Genomic DNA, 16,799 nt, shown 5'->3' on the forward strand with positions numbered 1-16,799 from the left:
ATATATTATAATTAAATTACTAATGAGCGTCGCTTTAAACCGACGTAATGTTCAAGTATACGTCACTTTAAATCGACGTTAATGTCAGTGTCGCTTTTAATCGACGCTGCGTAGTGTCGGATTAAGCGAAAAAACCGACACTGAAGGCCTTTCGTGACGCTAGCATTAGTGTCGCTATTCTAATCCGACATTGCATTGTTTTATGTCGGATTTTTGCCAAATTGCCGACAGAAATTGTGTTTCTTGTCGGTTTTTGCTTCGCCAGTGATAGCCTATATTGTAGTAGTGATCTTTTAGTTTGTGATAAAACATGAACTAGTGATTGACACGAAGTGATTGATTAATGGATGATTTGCAGAGAATCATAGAGCAGCAGAACAAGGTTGTGATAATTGGCAGAATGTGGCCCGGCTTCTATCTTCGACAAACCAGCCGAGCTTCTTGAGTGCTAAAGATGTCATCGAGGACAAGAAAGAGGAAGATCCGCCAACCTAGTTGCTGGATCAGGAAAATGGTTTAGAGGACAACTTGTTGAACAAGGAAATCAGCTATGCTTGTAATTGAGATCGCTACTGTAATGCTCCTTAGTTTTAGTTTCATATATTCAAAAGAGAGGGCGAGAATCGAAGTCTTATTGTTGTAGGTGTTCGGGGATGTAAGGCTTTTGTTTCCAGAATATTTGACTGTGATGCAGTCTACCATGAAAAAAAGTAATGGATGACCAAGACGTCATTTGGGAAGATCAAGAAGACATATGCCACCCATTCATTCTAGTATTCCATGTCTTTTAGACAAAATAAACAGAAACAAGTAATTAAAATTGAGCGACTTTCAGAAAATAAAGTGAGATCAAAATCGAGTTTTAAGGATAATAGCTAAAATTAGCCCTTAAAAAGTTATGATCCGTGCTTGTTCACCGCAGCAGCACCAAACACATATAGGATAGTTCAGTAGCACCCAACTTTAGAACTTTTTTGGGAAAATATTCGGTATCTCAGTGCCGAAACATAGAAGTTATTCAAAGAGATACGTTCGGCACTCTCCACCAAACTTGTAGGAAAAAGAAAATATATTTTTAATAAGAAAAAGGAAAGCTTGTGAAAAATGATTCAGCAAAACAGATCCTCGAGGTTTCGTACAAAATAAAAAACAGATCCTCGAGGCTGCTCGAGCTGCAGAAAACCAGACGTCCGTCTGAGAAGTTGGAGAGAGTGAGAGAGGAGGAAGGAGATGGGGATCAGATTTATACTGATGGTGAACAAACAGGGGCAGACTCGGCTTGCCCAATACTACGAATACCTCACTCTCGAAGAACGGCGAGCTCTTGAACCTGAAATCGTCCGCAAATGCCTCGCCCGCGCAGAGCAACAGGTACCCCTCTCTCTCTCTCTGCACTTCCCTTTCATCGATTTCTACGCCTGATCATCGAATCTAATTATCGGAACCAGAATCTCCGATTTTCTTTTGTTGCATACGAAATTAGCAATGCCCAATTGCTCAATGCTGAGTTTTCATGCTAAGTTGTTGAACCTTGGAATATCATTAGGTGACGATGGATTTTTCTTGTTCATCGAAAAAAAGTGGAGCTCGTATCCGAAACTTTGTTTGGTTATTTTGGTTTTGTATTTCTTAACTTTTACTGGGTGCATCGAGTTTTTGTTTCAGAAAATGTTCTTGTTAATTCGCTTTAGATCGAACTCGAAACTCCGAGTATATGTTTGATGATTTGACGTTAGAATACAGATCGTGAATATCAAGCACTTGCTACATTACGCTCATTACCCTATGATCCATGTTCTGCATTAGGATTTTATGTTTAGGGGCTTTGGTGGGCAATCTCATTTGTCACGAACCCTTTTCGAAGTTCATATTTTTGGGGCCCGCTGAGCTTAATTCATTTGGAAGAGTTCACTACCTGCCTTCCTACCTTGAACGAGGTCTAGTAAACGCCTAAACGGGTTGCGTTGGTTGGTTATTAGAATGCTCACGCATAGGTGACTGGTGGGAATGCTAATGCTAGTCATGTTTAGCACCGGTAGTGGTTATTTCTTCGCTTGCATATGCATGGAATTTGGATGGGCTGTGTCATAAAGTTTTGTAGTTAAATAGCATAAGTTTATCAAACTTGATCAACTTGTCGTTCTTTTTGAGTTAACTCAAGTTAGTTTTTTGTTTTCTTGTTATTAGTAGATACTATGTGACGCCGTTATCCATGTTTATGATGCTGATGTGTGTTTGTACATGGAACAGTGTTCGTTTGTTGAGCATCGGAACTACAAAATTGTGTACAGGCGCTATGCTTCGTTGTTTTTCCTGGTTGGAGTTGACAATGATGAAGTAAGTTACTCAAAACACAAACCTGTTCTTTTGATGCTTCCAACCGTGTCCTTGAATCGTTGTTTCCCTCTACTTGTCATTTCCATTGCAGAATGAGCTTGCAATTTTGGAGTTCATACATCTGTTGGTTGAGACTATGGACCGTCATTTCGGCAATGTGGTAAGCTCCTCTTCCAGAAACAGAGTGCATAGTTAACTTTTTCTTGTAACTTTCGAGCTAAACGAACATTTTCTTGGTATTTACTTCCGACTTTTGTTTTCCTACTCTTGAATTTGCAGTGTGAACTAGACATCATGTTCCATTTGGAGAAAGCGCATTTCATGCTAGAAGAAATGGTCATGAATGGATGCATTGTTGAGACGAACAAGTCTAGCATTCTGGCGCCGATACAGCTGATGGACAAAATGAATTAGAAAGATGCCATTTTAGATGCTAGTTGCTATGCGTTGAATCGAGTTACTCGAAGGGTTTGATTTTGTTTTTGTTTGCCTGTTGTACAACAATCGCAATGAGGATAAATACCATTCTTTTTTCTTGGTTATTGAAAATTGTGATTGGTTTAATTGGAAGTTGGAACACACTATAATATTGCTGAAATTCATCCAAAAACACAAAGGGAAGGAGAACATTACTGAAAATTAACCTATGCTACGCGTGATGTCTTTCTATGTACGAACAAATCTGCACAATCCGACTATGGCCTCTCCTTCCTAATCTACAGAAACTTGCAATCATACGGCCGCAGGCTTCCCGTCCTTTCTCGGGTCACTTACAGCGGTGAGTCTACCGTGAAAAATTTGTTCGTTAGAATTCTTTCCGCTTTTCCGGCCTATGTTTGCAGGGTTTCGAAGGGTTTGAACAACGAGCTGAGTGATGGCTCCCCCTGCCTTAGCCTGCAACTTATGACCCCGTGCTAGCAAGAAGAGCTTCCTTTCGTCTGAAAGCTCAATGTGATCACCGTCTATCACAGTCATGTTCTCGTAGGAAACTATGTTCGGTATCAGCTGCACGGAATTAATAGAAACTATTAAAAAAACGTACAGAGTTGATAACATCTATCATGGATATGAACTGAAGCAAGAAAGCAAACCCTGTGGTAGATCCTTGGACTTTGAACTGCATCTAAAGGGTCCATCCCCATTACGAAATGATTCAGGAAAACCTGGGTTACCGCAGGAATTATGTTCATACCACCGCTACCGCCAAGAACCCCAGCCAACTGATTGTCCTGCAAATGCAGAAAATCCCTCCTTTCATTAGATACTATTATCTTAAGGACACGCAAAGTATGCAATGCAGCAGTTTCTGTACCCTAGTGATTATAAGTGGAGTCATGGAAGATAAAGGTCTCTTGTTCGGTTCAATAAAATTTGCTGGAGCAGGAGGGAGATGGTCGGGGGATATCTCTGTCGGAGTTGAGAAGTCATCCATCTCGTTGTTGAGAATAATTCCAGTAGAAGGAGAAAGCACTCCACCTCCAAAAGGGTAATTTACGGTGCTTGTAACCGATACTGCATTTCTATCTGCGTCTACTATGCAGAAATGACTTGTTCCATGATCTCTGAGCTGACTCCACCTGGTTAATTATGAGCTGAAAAAAAATTCAGAATAATCACTCAGAGAAAAGCTCTAATTTGAACTACAAAAGTCAGCTGATCGTGCCTGTGCAAATAGTACTCTGGAGGGAAAGTTGTGTTGTCAAATATCTTCTGCCGAATTTTCTTTGCAAAAGATGGGGATAGCATAGCAGACGCGGATTCACTTGTATCAACAAAAGCAGGGTCGCCCAAATTCATTCGGATTGCAAACATGTGTTTCAATGCTTCAATCAGGCGGTGTAGACCAAGATCTCCGTTCGCAGCATCCGTGGTTCCATAGCTGTTGAAAATGTTCAGAACCTGTGTTCCAATTTTCAAAAGGCATTGCCATCGTTATCCCATTAGGATTGAAAACTAATGCTTTCATAAGCTATTGCATTTTCTGAAGAACAAAATGGTAAAGAAAATAATTCGGAAAGAGAAACCACCCACCAAAGACAGCCCCAATGTTCCACTCGAAGGAGGAGGCATTCCGAAAACAGCGTAGCCCAACACATTCGCAGCCATTGCATCCACAACATTCACCTTGTAATTCCTCAGATCCTCCATTGTCAAGATCCCACCAGCCTCTCTCACATCCTTGACTAATTTCTCGCCAAGAGTGCCATTATAGAATGCTTGCGGCCCAACTTCTGCCACCGCCTCTAAGCTCCGGCCAAGTTCCACATTGTAGCATGTATCGCCTGCCTTTAAAATCTTCCCATTTGGTGCAAACACTTGCCTTAAGCCAGGATCGCTTAAAATTTTATCTTCATGTGTACTTAGATATCCTCCCAGATAAGGAGCAACTACGTATCCATCTCTAGCAAGTTTTATTGCAGGTTGAAATAAAGTCTTCCAAGCAATACGCCCGTATTGCAACCAAGCTTCATGGAGACCGGCTATCTCACCCGGAACTCCCATTGACAGTGCACCCTCAGCCTTGGCTTTGGGATTGCTCGCATACATATTCTGTTTGTTTACAATGACAATGATCAGCCTAAAGGATTAGATTAGATCCATTGGCAGGACGCTTTAAGAAAACCTCACTTTATACCAAATTTTCTTCAACTTCGATCATATCCACTGACATGGTTCATTCTTTTAGGTTTCTAGTCTCTGATGTTATTCGCTTCAATTAACCTGAAATCGAACTTCTAAGGGACCATTCTAGACCATAATGGATCAACAATATCTATAAATGCGATCAAAGTCGAAGAAAATTAAACAGAAGTGAGGTTTGTCAATGCGTCCGGTCTTCCTATACAATATCTCTACAAACAAAACTAGCATTTCAGCCAAAAAGATGGAATATTTAGACCTGTGAAGCAGCTAATGGGGCAGTTTCCCTCATATCAAAAGCTTGGGTTTGGGAGGTTGCTGAAGATCTCACAAGCATGAAACCTCCACCTCCAATCCCACTTGCCATGGAATTAACAACACCAAGGCACAATGCAGTTGCCACTGCTGCATCAACAGCATGCCCTCCCTGCCTGAGCATCAACGCTCCGACTTCGGAACACCTGGCATCGTCTGCAGCAACAACTCCATTTTCTGACTCAACAATGTCAGATTCATTGCCTCCAAATTTCCCCTCACTGTTTTTGTTTGCTCCTTCAAGTAACCAGCCCTTCGTGTCCCCTCCAAATATAAGGCCTACAACTAGAAAATTAAATGAAAAATACAAAAATTGGTCAAATATTAAAGCATTTATCTTTACGATGTGTGGCCAAGAATTATGCTTCTACTTTGTATAAACAAGAATCTTAAAAAAAAACGGTAGATTCCAATTTTCTGATTTTCTTTCCAAATAAATCACAGTTTGATGTTTTTATTTTTTGTAAGTTTGGTGAGATACATTTGAATTGCTTCATACCCTTGACAAGGAAAATTATCCGGAGAAAATAAAATGTAAAACTTAATAGTGGAAATTAAGCTATGAGAGAACGATCGAGTTGAAATCATGAAGATTTTGGTCTCCTCCATAGCTGCAGTCTGCAGAGTTGAGCATGTTGATCAAACAGAAAAACAGAAAATCGGGGTTCCTTAATCAAAGAAAACTGAAAGTTTTTACAATATCAAAAACCAGAACACAAAGATCACACACACACATATATGATCAGAGAGAGAGAGAGAGAGAGAGAGAGAACCGACAGATGATGATGGCTAAAAATGTAAGTAGGAGAAGCCAGAGAGGTCTGGCAGTCTTTTTGCTGTTATTGGCCAAACCATGACTGCCCAAGAGTGGAGCTTCCAAGCTCTGCTCCCCCATTATTCCTCTCTGTTCTGAGACTCACCAAGGGAGAGAAGGTTAGGTGATTTTGGCAGGGAAAAGTAGTTATACTTGTTTCTTTGCGTGGCACTCTCCCTAGATATTTTCTATGCAATAATAATTGTGGTGAGACATGACAAATGTACATTTGTCACAGAAAATAACGCATTTGTCACCGTTATAAGGAGAGGATGGTTACATACATATATATATTTATACCAAACAAGAACATAAAGAGAGAAAGAGGAAGATGGTTCGGTTTTAATCCAGAATTGACTTCTACACGTCCTTATTTGTTTCATTTTAAATTGAGTAGAGTAAAAGAAAATGAAGAAACAAAACATCAAAGAAGAAAAATGATGTGCATAAATCGTATCTCTTAATCTAGTTCTTATTGTGACCCGATACAGAGTTTTGAATCTTATTGGATTTTTCTCTTTCAATCCATAAGTAAACAATAGACATTAACCTTATATAGCCTTTAGAGTTTAGATACCAGCGGGGAAGAGATTTTTTCCGGATCTCTATGACCAAATCTTCCCAATCAACAAATTCAGACCTTTGAAATTTGATCCAACGGCTAAACACAGGAAGCCCTTTTAAAAGTTATAATAACTTTAGCCGTTAGATCAAATTTTAAGGACTTGAATTGGATGATTAAGTGAGTTTGATAGAAGAGATCCGGAAATGATTTCTGGCAACAGACAAAGAAGCAAAATAGAAGGTTTAGATCCGTCTGCACTGGGTTAACCTCCACCAACTAACTGCTGCCACGTCATCATACCATATCAAAGAATATAAATCGTGATAATTGGACAGTGATTGGGTTTTAATCAAGTGTTGGACTCGTCATCTTTTGAAGTCAAGCTTAAAATTTTTTAATTTATAGATAAGAAACAATTTTATCAAACCGCAAAACAAAAATATTGGTTTAATACCTATTTCATTTATTGTTATAATTTTGCGTCTTATTTGGTATAAAAGATTTACTTTAATTGTTTATGACCAGTTGCAGTGTGCTGATGAACAATTTTTAGGTGGAGTCGTCAAGCTTCGTATCGTTATCGTGGACAAAGACTTTTATGATACGTGCACACAAACATATAAATGGTTACGCTGACATCAAACTAAGCATCGCCTAAGCCCTCGAGTTAGTGAATAGACCACCACAACCCACCCCACTCCTAATAAGCTTGCAGGAAATCGTAACTTCTCACGCCTGAAAACAGAGTACGAAGTAGGGCCAACTCAAGTCCCTTCTAATTGGAAACAACGTTGATTAGTATTTTTATTTCATTTACAACACCATCGTTTCGTAATCAAACATGTCACGAATTCGGACTTCCGAGGATTGATAAGTAGGGTTTTCCTTTTCATAGTGTCAGGCAAATATATGAACACAGCAAGCGAAAACCGATTTGGATACACCGGCACATTTGTACGACAACTTTTCTTTTTTTCTTCCTCTTTTTTTTTTTTTTTTTTTTTTTTTTTTTTTGGGGTAATACTATAGGCCACGATCTAAAAGATGACCTCGATCGAAAAAAGAAATATCTATATAGGGTACACATATTTACCGAAAAAAAATAAACCAAATATTAAAATTAAATAAAACTTGAACTTTGTCAATGAACCTCTTTCATGACTGCCAGAACACGTCAGGGTCCTTGCTGTACAACGAGTGATCCTGAATTTCCTGGTTCGCCACATGGCAATCGATGAGACGCGACTGCACGAGTTTGCACAGTGCCAAGCCACAGGGAAGCACCCACCATTCACTTTCATCCCTGTATTGACACAAGAACTTTACGTTGCAGCAGTCACTATATAAACACTTGCCGCAATGAAGGTTTAACAACTTACATGCTAAAATTCCAGGATTGAAAGTTCGAATGCTTCTTCCTCGTGTGGGTCGTATAATGAATCAATCCACAAGTAAATCCAACAACCTGTTAACAACCGGAAAATGTCAGGAATCATGCCGTTGAAAAAGGGCATTGCCTGCTTGTATCCTATGCCGTTCTTTTGAATACGAAAGCCATTTGGTCCAGAACAACTTACGACATTGATCAAGGATGTGATATTCCACAAAGCATATATACGCGCAAGACCTGCTGCCCGTCTAGGTCCATGACTAAACAAAGCACTGATTCCAGCCGGGAAGGGGAATAGTAGACCGAGAGGAAGAATAAATAAGACCAAGAAAAAGTTCAACAGTGAAATAGAATATAGCTGCAGCAAACTGAGCAAGACCAGGCTAAAATCTCCCAAGAGTAGAATAGAGATGAACAAACCGACAAGATCCTGTGATAACGGAAGAACATACCAGGGAGAATTAGAATAGCATCCAAGAACAACCGGATTTCAGAACGAGGAACGATAAAAAGACCAAGTCGGTATAATATAAACATAGGCATGTTCAATACCTGATGGCCAACCGGTTTGCCATTATAAACTACGAAAGAAAATGGATAACATATGACTTTCTTCTCTTTAAACGTCCTTAAGCTCTTGCTGAGTAAAATTCCTCCAGAAATTCTTTTCTGTGACATCCAATGGTCGATGAGTCTCAAATGGTCGAATGGGTTTTCCCAATGATTTCTTGGTGTACTGCAAATAGGGTGGAAGAAACATGAGCCATATGGTATGTAACTTGCTAGAAAGATAATCAGGAGCTGAATGTTACCGTGACAGATGATCCCGCGGTGACAATGCATCTTGACCCTCCAGTGCTGGTGGCACACTTTCGTTGTTTAAAGCATATACCAAAAGTCCAAACTGGCTATACCCAGACGCTGTAGGCTGAAACCACGCAAGAGCAACATGTAAGCCATATGCACTAAGAGTAGGGTTGGCATGCGTTTCAAGCCAGCTGATAACATGACCAAAAGTCAACTTTAAGTGACCACGCCGAACTAATCGCAGTTGAGCGTTTAGACCGGCTACAAGCCGATACCAGATGGTAGGTGGAATACTCTGAAAGCAGATCAAATATCAGAACTTATGCTTTATACAAATAGCAATAGGAAACAAATAACTTCATATCGAACACAGCCCTAAAGGTAGATAGATAACCTGACTCATGAGGCTAGTGAGAATGTTATCACTGCAAAGATGGAAAGGCGCCATGTAACTTCCATCTCCTCCAAAAATTAATGACAAGGGAAATCTCTGATGAAGACGGGGAGGAAGACCAGCTCTTTTCTCATCTCCACCGAGGTAAAAGTCCATGTATGCAAGCATTAAATCAGAAGTTGCAGCTACCTGCGGCACAAAACAGTAAATGATGCTAAAACTGTTAATTCAAGTCCTATATCTCCAATTAGGTACACTTCAAAAGACGTTGGCAAGAGAATTATGACTTCCTTAGATATACCTTGAGTCCTTCATACAGTGCACGTGAACGACAAGAACGCAAGCAAGAATGATCATATTCTGATCGAACATATTCACGCAGTTGTTGTAACTTCTTTTTCCTTCGACTCTGTAACCATGACCACGCAAGTGGATAGACAAAAACACAAAGAATGCTGTAGACTGATCCTTCCCACCACTGATAAGCAGCTAAAGCATTAATCTCTTCCACAAATCTATTAAATGCAGCCTCATACCTGCCATGTAATGAAATACTTTAAAACACTTGCAGAAGTTTATGCAACTTGGGTACTATAAAGCAATGAGCTAATTATCAAGCACAAAGCATAAATGTAGTGCATAACTAAGGTACCACTTGTTGCAATTATTTTTCAGAGGGCATCATACCACCAAAATCCTAATACACTAAAGAGAAAGAGAGCTTACACAATATCTGTGACTTGTTCTGGAGGGGAATGAGGTAGATGCCAAGGTTCACTGAATGTATTTGGCCCCATGAAAAACATCCTATACACATGACTCTGAGATTCCTCGTTTCTATTTGTTTCCAAAACCTACACAAGAACAGGATTGTCACATCTAACATGATATGTCGTAGATTACAGGGCACTGTAATTTGGTTTTTAAACGACCATTCTTCCAGTCATAAAAACTAAGTAGCCAAAGTTAAGACTGGAGGTGAACCTCATTCAACGATTCCAGGAAAGGGAAGGAATGATCCAAACGAGAGCCCTGTCGAGCAGGTACAGGAGTCGGTAATTCGTCTCCAGTAACATACTTCATCCGTGCAACGCTAAGCACAAGAGCTAACAGGATGAGGACACTTAACAGAATAAGACCAAACCACCATGGTCCACCAAAAGTGTAAACCAACTCTTCAAATGCTGTATAACATTTTGGCATGTGATATCTGTCAGAAATGCACTTGTATGGACATGGAGTTTCGGTGACACCACCTGACAAAATTTCAACTAGTTAAAGAGGTGATTTACCCAAAGAATAATATAATTGAGGCAAATCACGTAACACCACTCTCAACAAAAAAATAATCCAATCGATCACAATTTCCAGGTCTTCTTTAAATAAGCTCACAAGAAAATCATAGCAAAGCTCTTGCCCATAGTAGCCAGAGTTAAATTTAGGGATACCTCGAACCGTGACATATATGGCACGATGTGGAAGCTCCAAAGATGGGCAAGCATGACAAAGGGCTCTATCAGAGCCACTCACATTCTTGAAGGTGCCAATAGGGCATTCCTGCAGTACAATTTGGTCAAATAGTGAACAAAAAAAAAAATATATTTTACCGGGGAAAAAAAAACATAAACATGAAAACCAAGAGAAACTAAGCAAACTCATTGAAAACATGTTCAATCCTATAATCACAAAGGCAAATATTAATACAAAATATTCCAATTGAACAATTAAATAATGTAAAACTGACATCAACTAGAATTTTCAAAATAAGCTTACAACAAGAAGCTTAACTTATGGAACGTGTTTCTTATGCGATGCTTGATATATTAGCATGAACAGAGCCATATTATATCTTAAAACTAAGTCAAAATGTCATCCAAATATAAATAGTGAAGCTACCTCACAAAAGATACCATAAAGCCCTCTGGGACAGGCCTTTCCAGTAACAGTCCCATTTTGTCCAGCCCGACCATGACCTCTACTGAAACCTCCCCTGCACCAAGGAAACGAAAAAGAGGGTTAAAACTTGAGTGATATCTCAACACCAGAAACACTTGTTATACAAAGAAACTATTTTATATTTGAACATATTTATATTAAAGAAACTTAATAGAAGTGGCACATGTTCTAGTGTACACCTATCATTAAGTGAGAAAATTATAGTAGTACTTAAAAACAAATTTACTTCAACAATGTACGATGCATATATGTCAAAATTGTGAAAAGCAGTATCTATTTCCAGATACTAACTCAGAAATGATGCTTCCTCCCGCACTTGCTATAGGTTGATATGCATCCCCAACTGGTATATCTGACCAGTGAAAGTGAATCCTCCCACCACCTCCTCCACCACCACCACTAGGACTACCATGTCCACCAACAGTTGAGATTGTAGAAGAATTACCAAGTTCTAATGTTTGAACAAACAATAGAACAGTTCCACCAGAACCACCCCCAGGACCTATATTTGAAAAGATCCTATCATTTTTCTCTAAATATTCTTCTCCAAAGCTTTCTCCATCGGCTCTAAGTGAACCATCAAGAGACAAACTTGCCAATGAGCGCTCCAATGAACCCATTACTGTTCAGGGAGAGGGGAAAAAAAAAAGGAAGCATGTTACTGTTCAGAAAAGAATAATGACCCAATACCATTAGCTATCAATCACAAAAAGAAAGTCATCACTCATCACAAACAAAACCTAATTTAACAATTTAGACATGTTTAATCCATTGATTAGTTGATATCTTCTAAAACTTTCTCCACATGTTTCGATATATTTATTTAATGTTTCTTACCGATGATACCACCACCTGCAGTTGCACCAGCTAGGCTATCATTTCCGCTACCACTACCAAGTTCACAAGGCAAATCAGCATCTCCATAGGAAGCACCACCATCAATAAAATTTCCATCGTAATACCCATCCCCACCTTTGCCACCATGCCCACCACCACCACCAAGTCCATTTGCAAAAAGCTTTCCTCTACCAACCCCACCAGTGCAACCTGTGCATAGAAATAGAAATTCCTATGATCTTCGAATGCATAGTCTAGGTAATCATTTATCGCCTCAAATCCAAGCAAACATCCAGGTTGCATGTTGAGTCAAAATTGTTATAAAAAAAAAAAAAACTAAGAGTCCAAATGCATACCTAGCCCGGATGCACTAATTACCCCGGAAGAGTGGACCGATACAGCTCTAACCCAGTGAAAATGTATAACAGATCCAGTTATACTTCCTTGAACAATAACATCTTCAACTCGGCAGATCTGAAGGAGGAAGCTAACCATTTATCAGAAAAACAAGGTGGACTCTGTTCAACCTTCTTAAACATTTAACCAAATTGACAAAGATAAGTACTCAGTTCCCAATCTGGATCAATGGGAGACCTGAAGAGTGAAGGTCAATGTAGAGTTCATGTTACAATCTTCGGGTGGATGAAGTAATTCCATGGGGCAGTTTGGAAGTTCACAGTTGAGTTGGGGTTTCCTACCATTCCCAAAACGAAAATCAATGCCAATGGGAAAAAAATGACATCATTGAGAACTATGAATTTAAAACTTACGTCATATTACTACCGCCACTGTCCAGGGGCCCTCGCAGTAAAGATCCAGGTCCAATCTTCAGTATTAAAAGAAGAAAATTCAGTATGTACATGGCCACAAGATATTAATAATGCACAAATCATACGGTACACTTCAAAAGTTACACTTGAAACAAAATCAGAGAATATGTTTTCGTACATATTTTAAGTGTTTTCTTATACTGTTAAAAAGCAAATCAACAAATCAATACAAGTTTCCAAATTTAAGTAACAGAACTGATTCCAAATAAATTGTCCCTCAGATGCCAACAATTCTAGGTATATGATACTTGGGTGGATACTTAAAAACTCTGCACCATAAAACTCATAAAACCTGGTTTTAACGAAACGATGAATACATAAAAATACACACCAAATCTGCAGTTTACCTTGATACTGAAAAATAGAGACAGAATCAGGTGTTGTGCTTCAATCAGGTCTCCTGGCCCGGACAAATTCAAGAAACCTTGTCCGTGAACTCCCAAATTCGCATTAGAATGTATCACAGACGCCCCCTGACAACCAAATACGGAAGCATGATTTGACAATGTAAATCAAGGTTCTATGTGTCGTTTAAGTGTAAAATCAAGGTTCTAGTTTCAACATACCCTGAGAACCACTAAATTGCTTGCCTCAAGTAAGGATGTTGCCACAATTGAATCAGCACCACCATCTATTAGCATTTTAGAATTCCACATCAAGTGCATTTTGACAGACATTCGAAGAGCCCCAAATATCTGAGCTTATCAGAAAAAGACAATAGACACTCAAGTTTTAGAATACTGCAACATATGAGATGGCGTTTTCCTATTTCCACCCCCACCCCCAATTAAATTTTTCCCTGACAGTCAAACATGTAAGAATAGAAAGAAAGAAAGAAAGAAATAAAACGGATAAGTCTTACGCTTACCTTGACAATAGAATCACTCATCAGAAGCTCTTCAGCCATTAACTCAAATTCTGATGAAGCAAAATGTGCAAGACCAAAACTCAAAACTGCACCACATGATAAACGAATTTGACCTCGAACCTGTACAATGCATTACAATTTCAGTATAACAATGCATTACAATTTCAGTATAATATGACTTTAAATAGCATGTTTGTATTTATAATTATAAAAATTGAGACAAGAAGAGCCCTTCATCACAGAGCCGCCAAAGTTAGTTTAGTTCTTCAATCACCTGAACACGGCTCCAATACAAAGGAACCAAAGCCTTGGCATGATTTTGGATGTCAACATTTGTCCAAAGTGGCTGTTTAGGAAACTCTAGCAGAAGCGTGTCAGTCTGTGTGGAGAAGTTATGATTACTGACTATAAGTCTCCGAGGTACAGCATCATAATATGTTCCTGCAGCACCCGCATTTTCAAGACAGCCTAAACTCCTTCCCCCTGCCAGAAGAAGCAGAACATCACCACATAGCAGTGGTATTGTACAAAAACAAAGTAGTTCCAATGGTTCTCCCAAAAATAAGTTCTTCCTCTACATATTACTGAAGAGAAACTTAAGCAAGTTCTTTGCTTTGATGTACAAAATTATATTACAAAATGATTACTTTTTACTTACCATGAGTGAAGATATCTGTATCATCACGCCTGCTGAAAACCTTGATGGAAACTCTTCCACCTCCTCCTCCAGCAAATCCATTACCTCCCACTGCACTTATCCTGCCACTTCCAGTCCTGCTCTTCAAGAAAAATAATTGTAGTTACGCAATGCAAGAGGTACTTAACAAGAAATCCAACAAAACAAACTATTAGCTTCCATGATTGAGCATATTAATAGACATAATCATTAATGAGTCATTGTTTAAAGTTAAACACAAAACAGGTAAAGTACATACATTCTACGAGCTTTGACAAATATGCTGCCCCCTGAACCTCCACCACCCTTAATCCCACCATCACCACCATCAGCCAAAACACTCCCACTAAGATCAATTGAACTTCTTGCCTCCAACCAAATCCTCCCACCTCCTTCCCCACCATACTTCTCATCCTTACTAGTTGTTCCACCCTTGCTGCCATAACTCACTGGCTCATCCAACGATGACCACGCATATGGATCCCCACCCCAAACATCATCGGGGAGCTTCGTATTATCAATCACACAACTAGCACCTCTCCCACCATGCCCTCCACCAGAACCCTGAACACCATCCGGGGTGCCACTAGTCTGCGCCGGGGGTGCACCAGCCAATGCCGTAACATTTATTACTGAACCAGTTAAAAAGCTCGCATTCGAAGCATTAACCGAAACTAACCCGGCAATAATCATTGAATTTCTACCTAAACTAAATTCCCCACTAATGTTAACCACAATTTCACAACCCAATAATGGGCAGCTCAAATTAACACCGGAAAGTATATATAAGCTCCCATTTCCTTCTATATACACATTATCTTCAAGAATCAAGCTTGAATTCAGCTCACAAGTGGTGTCCAGAGACCCAATTCCGTTGAGACCCCCCTGGCACGAGAGCGGGGGAGGGTGGGGCGGCGGCGGACTCGGAGGCGGCGAAGGTGGCGAGTAGTCCCCGTGAATTTCGAACCCAAGAATCGAAAAATCATCGTCCGAATCAGCGCAGAGACTAGGGTTTATGGCGAAACTGATGAAGAGGTTGAGGATGAAAAGGTGAAGAAGAAACGGGGGGTTTTGAGCCATACAGAAGAGGCAAAACTCATCACAGAGATAAAAACCCTAGCTGGAAATAGACTGCGGAATTGAATTCTGAGTTTTGGGGATTTGGGGTTTGTGAGAATTGGTTTTAGTGGTGTGATTTTTGGATCAAAGACTAGAGCTTGAACGAGAAATTGTGGGGTAAATTTGGTGAATGCATAAAATCTTGGACCTTTTTTTAGCAATTTGAACTGGTGGCGAAAATGGTAAGCAATCTTAGAAATTTTATGGCGTTCTTTGGCGCTTTTGCTTTGACGGAGGAGAAGACGAAGAGCTGGTGCCTTGGTGGATAGACAGAACGGAACAGACGCAGCGCACGTGTGCACGGCAAGTGCGACCGTCTTTGTTTAATTGAGGCATTTTTTCAGTTTCAGATAACAATAGACAAATCTTATAATGCATATAGGTGTATAAGACTAATCTTATAATGCATATAGGTGTATCAGAGTCAGACTGTTATTTTTTTAAAATAGCTAAATTTGTATGGTTTAAGTTAAATATTCTAATTTACCGCTTGTGAAATGCCAAGAAGACTCTAGTAAAAGCGACTCTTCATGTACATTTTGCCATCTTATATTTTTGACATAATGATTTATAATGTTAACACGTGAATTGATGTTAAACTGTGAGGCAATACAAATTTCATACTTAGTCCATTTTGAGAAAGTCTCTTTAGCATTTCCCTTTAGCGTTTATAAAATCGATGCATCACATACAACATTGCGGCCTATAAGAATAAGGACTCGTTTGGTTGTGCTTTTAAAATGACTAAACAGCGCTATTATTAAAATTAATTTTGAGTTCCAAAAACACTTTTAAGTGCTTTTTGGAAGAAGCATTAGATATGTGCTTATTGCAGGAAGCACTTAAAATGCTTTTTCATAATACATTGGATTTTTATTAAAGATTAGTTTAAAAAATATTTTACATAAAAACGCTTTAAATCATTTTAAAAACACATCCAAACTGAGCCATAAAGCTCCAATCAATTACTACAAAAAGCTCTTCTTCTTGAATTCAATTCAACGATCCTATCCAACTTTCTAGGTGGAAAGAAGAAAAAAGCCATTAAGCAAAAGAAATATTTTTGCAACAATTCGAAAAATAGTGTAATTAGTCAATGGTTTTGATGCGTTACGTAATTGACCAAATAATTGTATATTATTTTATTTTTTATATGCTAATGTAATTGTTTTAGTTTATGTGTCACATTGGACTTTATATATAGATTGTGATTTGGTTTATCTTATATGATCTGTCCAATCCACCACTATA

The 16,799-nt window shown here is 39.1% G+C and overlaps 3 protein-coding genes across 4 annotated transcripts; 1 reads left to right on the forward strand and 2 right to left on the reverse strand.

The window, feature by feature from the left end:
- Positions 1-1,093: 1,093 nt before the first annotated feature.
- Positions 1,094-2,901, forward strand: LOC125478520 (AP-4 complex subunit sigma-like). The gene is made up of 4 exons (XM_048586724.1): positions 1,094-1,371; positions 2,251-2,337; positions 2,429-2,497; positions 2,617-2,901. The coding sequence occupies exons 1-4, from the start codon at positions 1,231-1,233 to the stop codon at positions 2,749-2,751; spliced, it is 432 nt and encodes a 143-aa protein (XP_048442681.1). The 5' UTR covers positions 1,094-1,230; the 3' UTR covers positions 2,752-2,901.
- LOC103943934 (glutathione hydrolase 3) lies at positions 2,848-6,318 on the reverse strand. Its single transcript, XM_009354310.3, has 7 exons — positions 6,070-6,318; positions 5,237-5,577; positions 4,369-4,887; positions 4,001-4,236; positions 3,650-3,914; positions 3,429-3,566; positions 2,848-3,342 (listed from the first exon to the last, which is right to left on the reverse strand). The coding sequence occupies exons 1-7, from the start codon at positions 6,185-6,187 to the stop codon at positions 3,070-3,072; spliced, it is 1,890 nt and encodes a 629-aa protein (XP_009352585.2). The 5' UTR covers positions 6,188-6,318; the 3' UTR covers positions 2,848-3,069.
- Positions 6,319-7,450: 1,132 nt separating this feature from the next.
- Positions 7,451-15,757, reverse strand: LOC103943935. 2 transcript variants are annotated; one of them, XM_048586712.1, is made up of 22 exons: positions 14,689-15,757; positions 14,412-14,527; positions 14,028-14,236; positions 13,754-13,873; positions 13,452-13,580; positions 13,233-13,358; positions 12,826-12,881; positions 12,650-12,749; positions 12,412-12,529; positions 12,056-12,265; positions 11,510-11,840; positions 11,159-11,252; positions 10,711-10,819; positions 10,247-10,518; positions 9,989-10,116; positions 9,564-9,798; positions 9,263-9,451; positions 8,874-8,989; positions 8,614-8,797; positions 8,249-8,491; positions 8,051-8,136; positions 7,451-7,974 (listed from the first exon to the last, which is right to left on the reverse strand). In XM_048586712.1, the coding sequence occupies exons 1-22, from the start codon at positions 15,507-15,509 to the stop codon at positions 7,827-7,829; spliced, it is 4,140 nt and encodes a 1,379-aa protein (XP_048442669.1). In that variant the 5' UTR covers positions 15,510-15,757; the 3' UTR covers positions 7,451-7,826. The 2 variants fall into 2 exon arrangements, with proteins under 2 accessions (XP_048442669.1, XP_048442666.1); XM_048586709.1 differs by having other exon boundaries at positions 8,874-9,163.
- Between the last annotated feature and the right edge of the window lie 1,042 nt (positions 15,758-16,799).

This window comes from the organism of the source record quoted next, unplaced genomic scaffold, assembly GCF_019419815.1.
Source record: "Pyrus x bretschneideri cultivar Hongxiangsu unplaced genomic scaffold, Pyrus_bretschneideri_v1 Contig1, whole genome shotgun sequence".
NCBI lineage: Eukaryota > Viridiplantae > Streptophyta > Magnoliopsida > Rosales > Rosaceae > Pyrus > Pyrus x bretschneideri.

Coding starts and splice junctions, on each gene's coding strand:
- LOC125478520 (XM_048586724.1), top strand. CDS start 1,231: ATGGGGATCAGATTTATACTGATGGTGAACAAACAGGGGCAGACTCGG. Junction 1,372..2,250: donor TCGCCCGCGCAGAGCAACAG/GTACCCCTCTCT, acceptor TACATGGAACAG/TGTTCGTTTGTTGAGCATCG. Junction 2,498..2,616: donor ACCGTCATTTCGGCAATGTG/GTAAGCTCCTCT, acceptor TTGAATTTGCAG/TGTGAACTAGACATCATGTT.
- LOC103943934 (XM_009354310.3), bottom strand. CDS start 6,187: ATGGGGGAGCAGAGCTTGGAAGCTCCACTCTTGGGCAGTCATGGTTTG. Junction 4,888..5,236: donor CCCCATTAGCTGCTTCACAG/GTCTAAATATTC, acceptor GTAAACAAACAG/AATATGTATGCGAGCAATCC. Junction 3,915..4,000: donor CCAGAGTACTATTTGCACAG/GCACGATCAGCT, acceptor ATAATTAACCAG/GTGGAGTCAGCTCAGAGATC.
- LOC103943935 (XM_048586709.1), bottom strand. CDS start 15,509: ATGGCTCAAAACCCCCCGTTTCTTCTTCACCTTTTCATCCTCAACCTC. Junction 13,581..13,753: donor TGAGTGATTCTATTGTCAAG/GTAAGCGTAAGA, acceptor TGATAAGCTCAG/ATATTTGGGGCTCTTCGAAT. Junction 8,137..8,248: donor TCACATCCTTGATCAATGTC/GTAAGTTGTTCT, acceptor GGTTGTTAACAG/GTTGTTGGATTTACTTGTGG.